We start from the raw sequence: 6251 nt of genomic DNA on the forward strand, positions 1-6251 counted from the left end.
ATTAGGAAAGCTGATTCTTGTACAAATTCACAAACTCCAAGAGCTTAGGAAGCAAAACTCCCAGACAACATGAGATCAGTGAAAAATTGACAGGGCTGCAGTACTGGAAGTGAGGTGTATGGCCCAGACTTCAGAGCAGAAAAGACTAAGTATAGGAGCTATCAATTGATAAAGACCTGTACAAAAATGCACTCCTCTCACACACGGAAACCATCCCTTTGTGCAGCATCCCAAGAACTGGTCCCTTCTGCAGTGGTGACTCTGTGACCCTGCCGACTCTGCAGCCCTAGCTGAGCTGGGAAAAGGTGGCTTATTGCCCCTGTTACCATGCTCAGAAAACAAACCAACCCCCACACTAGCAACCTGCACACCTCTTGGCAGCATGAGCTACCCCCAAGGGAAGTAAAGCTGAATGAGTAGCTCCCACCCACTCTGCTTCGAGAGCTTCACCTTCAGGTATGTGCTGAAATTTCGGCAGTTAATAAAAAAAACACCACTGTCCAGAATGCAGTGGTCTTTCAGAGAGGAGAAAACAGTTTAACTCAGCTTACTTATGAAGAAGGAATGAAGTATCGTTCAAGAGACTTATTCTGTCAAGTAGTTAAAAACAGACAACCAGAAAAGGTTGCCAAAGTACACAGCATCCAGGAAGGGGAACTGAACTCATAGTGGCAAATGAGCCATTAATTTAATAGTTAATTATCTGAAAACCTCAAAGGACAAATGGGAGTCACTGGAAGAGAATCCTGGGAGACTGGAAGCAAGTGGAACAGAAATCCTTATCAGCCTAGTGAGTGGAAGAGGACTTGGTCATTCCCTTCTCGCTGCCAATGCTTAATCCCTTTCCCCTTTCCAGCTGTCACAAAGTAGGAAATAAAGACAAATTCTTCAGTTGCTGCAAATCAGTGCAACTCCTCTGAACACAGCTAGACAGATCCTCAGTTGTGTAAATGGGTGTAGCTCAATTTATACCTGCTTGGGATCTAGCCTAAAGAATTTTAATATATGTCTCAGGGTTAATAACCTCCACTGTTGTTGGTAATAACACTGTGCTTTGATGTCTATTTTATGCAAGCTAAGAGACCCATCATGCATGCAAGCAGCTGCAGGAGAATTAGACAGCTATAGAGAGCAAAAAATGAAGCTAACCTCTTTCCTAGTTCATTGCGTCCCATCATACCAGATGGAAGAATCCTCTTCTCCTTTGGGACCTAAAACAAGGCAGAACAAAGAGTTTGTTTATTGTTAGATTTTATTAATGGAAAACAGAGGCAAAATTAGCCTCGTCTGTGTAGCAAGTGAAGTCTCACAGATAAAACACTGGATGAATAATAAATACCGGGTGAGGTGTTAAGACCTGGGCTCTCTTTCTGGTTCTGCCATGGATTCCCAAGGTAACCTTAGGCAAGCCACATCATTTTGTTCTGGGAAGGACTTTCAAAAGCACCCAAGTGAATGGGAACATCAGTCCTATTGGTTTCAATTAGGGCTAAATCATATCCACATTTCTTAAAGCCCCATCCTGCAGCAACACTGGAAAAATAAAGACGCTAGGGTCTGCAAGGCACCTAGCTACTCCAGCTCCATGTCTCTCAAAGCATTCCCGTTTCTTATATGAAAGCTGTTGGGTAAAAAAACCCACCAGGCTGAGACTCAAGACACCCAGGTTCAGTTTTCCAGCCTGTTCTGGGTTCCCTCTACAGTATAATGGTATTTTGTGCCTCGGTTTACCATCTGTGCACTGGGGAGAATAGTGGCACTCTATGCCTGGGGGTGTGATGAGGTTCATTGCATAAACAACATGGAGAGCTCAGGAGATGGGTACCCTCCTAAGGTGGCTGAGCACTTATTTTACCTTCACGCTTCTCCTCTGGGACAAACTCCCCCAAGACACCCAGCTCCAATGGGAACGTACCATGTAGTAGTCATAGAGGAGGCTCAGGGCAGCCACGCTGTCATCATCTCCGTTCACCCTCATCATAGCTTTGGTGGCTGCAGTCAAGGGGTTCTCCAGGTAGGTTTTCCAGGCTTCATCTTCATTGGTATAGGGGAATTTCTGGAAGTTCATGGTGTCATTCTTCATCAGACGCACAGATCTAAAACTGAGCCAGACAGAGGAAATGGAATGAAAGATAGTAATTTTCCACAGCAATTTCCATGCCGCCCAGCTGAACACATGAAGGGCTTCCCAAAGGCACTGCTGGAATGGAGAAGGGATGCTTTCCTGGTTCTTAACTCCCAGAGTCTTTGGGATTACCAATTCTTCTGCCTGTAGCTATGTACAAAATTAGGCCAGAGTCTCTCTGGTGGGGCCATGCGGAGTGGCAGGCGTACCCCTGTTTCCCTCCTCCTGCCCCAGGGATGCCAAACACCACGACATCGTCTGCAACTGCCCCTTCCTCAGCAAGCACATGCTACCAGCCAGCCACATCATGCACCGCCAAGGTGGGATGCTGGTCAGTAACTTGAATGCAACGTGATCGGGAGACTTTGTAAAACTTTTCCTTGAATTTGGAGCTAAAGGCCAGTGCAGCCCACAAAATGTAAGTGATCACTCAGTGTTCAGAGAACTTGACTTACCCAGATGAAACCAAACCCCGTCATTTTTCTTTGCTGTAGTTCATGGGTTTTAAATTTAGTTCCAACCTAACTTATTTTTTTTCAGTCGTTTGTATATGATTTTACTTAGAGGGAAGTAGACAGGCAGATCACAACACCCTCCCTTCCACTAAAAAATTCCTGACAAAGGTGAGGCTCATGGGACTACGTGAGCTGAGAAGCAACATACCAAAATAATGCCCTGCCTGTCCTCTCTTCTGGCACTTTCTCCAGGTCTCTCCATCTTATGTTAATAAACTGTCAGACACTTAATTACCCAAACATTGGTCATCTTTCCTTTTCCTCCAGCAAATCCTACTAGCAGCCAGCACAGAAGCGCCTCCACGCATTCCCTGGGTGCTCCGTGCTGCAGGTTCACCCCGCTCAGAGGAGAGGATGAATCAGTGGCCATACTCCTGTCACGTCCTTCAGCCACGTGTATATGGTGTCACCACAACAGCTCATATTATTCATCATAAAAAACAAGCTTTGTGGACAAAAATTACTTTTTCATGAAAATGGAAACTTCCTGAAGGGCAGACCAGTTTTTATTAGCGGAAGAAGTTAAAAAAAATTGTAAGAAGAAAGATTTCTTTAAATCTCCAAAGTTGCCAAGAGCAGAACTTTTTCAATTGCTGATTTTTTTATGGAAAGGCAAAGAATATCTACAGGAATTTAGGTAATGAATGCTACATTTTAATGGCATTTTTATAAGGAATATGTTGTTTCCATTAAGCTACTCTCCATATGTTTATATGGAGTCTAGCCCATAAGTCCTGGGCTAGACTTTTAAGTGAATCATTTGGAGAACAGTAATTGCTCTTGAAAGGAATCTGGCATCTCTGAAACTCCCAATTATTGCTAACCACGACAGATACTGCCAGCCCGTTTGGTGTGAGCTGCCCACGCTGACAGGGTGAAAAACCAGGTGCTCAGCGGATGCTCCTGGGTTGGAAACTGGAAGGTTGTGGAGGTGGACCTTGGACGGGGTGAAAGATGCTGGTCCATCCTCCCTGGCAGCTCAACTAAGACGGCTTTGCTCCTGCACGTGCACCGATCTCTCACACTGCCATGTCTCCAGCAGGGAATACACATATAAACCGTGCATGGATAGTTTTGGTGATGCTCCCGGATCAAACTCAAGAGCCCTCCTTGGCTGAGCAGAGTGGCAGCCCTGTAATGGTACACAGTCTCTCCCAGAGCAGCACAAGGGCCATCAAGGGCTGCCTCTGCTGTCCTTGTCACCTTTTTATTAAAGAATATGTTGCTTCCACAGAGAGTCCCTCCACATCCGAGCAGCACAGCAGAGAAGCTGGTAACAGCTCTGCTAATGGCCTGAGGCACCCAATTCCCACTGGTTTCTATGCTCACGTGGCGGCAGGCGCCTGAGCTCAGGTTGGTACGGAGAGCAGCTGCTTCCATATCATGGTTCTGGCCACCGCCAGCTCCCATCACACGCTGGTATAACAGAGATGCTGAGCTTGCTCCTCTTCTCCCTCACACATCGGGATGATGCACTAACACCAGTTTCACCCCGCGCATGAAACTTCACCAGGTGTTTTGTGAGTTTCGTTGTCTTTAGCGTTTCTCACGCAGCCCTCCCTCCCCTTCAGTGCCGCTGCTGTCTCCAAGGCGAGCAATCGGCATGACTCAGATTTCACTGCTGTCGACTTGGCGATGGGCTGTTCAGTCCTGTCTGGACAGGAATCCTCACCCGTTCTCAATCCGATCTTCTCAAGGAAGAATAGGCAGCAACAGAGCTTGCTCTCAGGGTGAGACTCAGCTCCTATCACTTGTAATCAACATAGATAAACACACCATGGTAAGATGTAGCAACAAAGCATTCAGGAGCTTAAAAAAGCACAGATATTACAAGTAAAAATGCTTTGGAGCTTTATTCTCCCTCACCCAAGCCCTCAGCTGAAGCACTCCTTCTTGTATGACTCTGTTCTGCCTCCCTGCCTCATCACTTTGGCGCAGCACAACCACTGTATGCATGAGCAGCCGATGTTTTAGCATTTTATCACCTGGTCTGCAATCTGTAGGCAGAGGGAAGTTGAGGGGGGGCTTGAGATCTCAACCTCTTGCAGCTGTGTCCAGTTTATGAAGAACATAAGTTTGTATTGGTCCCAGTAAGCTTACACTGATTCACCCAGGTGAAGACTTGGACAAAGGCGGCACAATGGGGATCGCACATTTATTCCATCTTGTTTCTTTTCCAGAGTTTGTATGATCCCTAATAGTCATTGAAATATATTTGAGTGGAGCCAGGTGAACCGCCTCAGATAAAACTCTGCAGCTAGGACAGCTCTGCAGATGAGATGTAATGCAGATTTCATCCCATCTTACTTTTCCAGAGAGGTCTGCTCTGCTCTGACCCTATTCCAGATCAACAGGGCTAACCAATATCTGAAGAAAGAGGGTGATTTGAGGAGATAAGCAGATATGATGACATGTTTAGAGGCACCTTTTTGACATCAGATGCATTTCAGTTCATGCAGCTACAGCATACTGTCACGTCAGTTTGCTTCTACAGCCTACTTTCAACTCAGCATTAGCAATCTCTGTGAAGTAGAGATGCAGGAAAGAGGCATCCAAATCCGGATCCAAACACCCGTGAACTTTACTTTCATCACTCCCTGTGATGCCCTTTCCATGTGGCTACGCCATGTTTGTCCACTGCAAACTGTCTGCTCTCTGTTTGGCAAAACAAACTTTCCTTTCACAGGCAGTCGCCTTGGTGCAGTGGCTCAGAACAAAGTGAGGATCGGTTAGTGAAACACAAACACGTGGGACCAGCGGCCTCCCTTCTTGTGTGCACAGACTCACCCCGCTGGAGCCTCAGGGTCATGTGCAAAGCAGTGCATGATTTTGGGTAGGGAGCAGTCTATTTGTTTCCAAACAGTTTAGAATTTGACACAAGGTGATACCAGCCCCCTTTCCCCGCTCCATCCCACCCAATCTCTGTTTCCCCTATTTATCTGCCAAGTCTACCATAACAGTGGCCTCCTGATTATGAATAAACACTCAGGGCTATGCTGAAACAGGATAATACGCCCAAAGGGTCTATCTAGGTGGAGAGATCAGCCAAGCAGGAAAGAAACGCTTGTATTCCTTTTGCCTTTTGTTGGGTTTCTGTGGGTGGTTTTGCTGGCCTTTAAGCTTTGTGTTGCTTGTCTTTGCTCTCTCCCCTATAACTGATTAGGCCTCCAACCTAAATATTAGCCATGCCAGATGCTGATGGCTACAGAGAAACATCACATTGTCAAAGGAGCAGAGAATCCATGGCAACCAGCAGCAGGAATTCAAAGCCACAGAATAAAGACCCCGGCCCACAGGACTTCAGAGATACCCGAGGCAGTTCAAGCGGGGGCTTTCATTAGCTCTGGCTTTGTGCACTGCACTCACCTCCCTATTGAAATAACCCTGACATTCCCCAAGAGCCTCTTATCAGTAATATGGGGAAGGATCAACGCTACACTCGAGAGAGCAGGACCGATGAAGAGCAGCATTTACCATGACTGCTTTCTGGGGTAGAGATTTTAGCCTGTAAACCAGGCCCCCTTGCCAAGGAAGAACAGCATCCCACAAAGCGGCCTCATTACTAAATCCAAACTTCTCAGCTAAATTCTGATTTTACCCTATCTTTGCAA

At 46.4% G+C, this 6251-nt stretch overlaps 1 protein-coding gene across 2 annotated transcripts in view; it reads right to left on the minus strand.

Moving 5' to 3' along the window:
- Positions 1-5180, minus strand: part of GRHL3 (grainyhead like transcription factor 3) — a 21756-nt gene extending 16576 nt beyond the window's left edge. The window contains exons 1-3 of one of the 2 annotated variants that reach the window (XM_019471248.1): positions 5140-5180; positions 1916-2102; positions 1150-1211 (exon numbers count right to left, since the gene is read on the minus strand). In XM_019471248.1, coding sequence (XP_019326793.1) covers positions 1150-1211; positions 1916-2083 — 230 coding nt within the window. In that variant the 5' untranslated portion in view covers positions 2084-2102; positions 5140-5180. Of the gene's footprint in view, positions 1-1149; positions 1212-1915; positions 2123-5139 lie in introns of those variants that run through there. The other variant, XM_009276236.2, reaches the window with a different exon arrangement.
- Between the last annotated feature and the right edge of the window lie 1071 nt (positions 5181-6251).

The sequence above is a fragment of the Aptenodytes forsteri genome, unplaced genomic scaffold, assembly GCF_000699145.1.
Source record: "Aptenodytes forsteri isolate BGI_AS27 unplaced genomic scaffold, ASM69914v1 Scaffold321, whole genome shotgun sequence".
Taxonomy (NCBI): Eukaryota; Metazoa; Chordata; class Aves; order Sphenisciformes; family Spheniscidae; genus Aptenodytes; species Aptenodytes forsteri.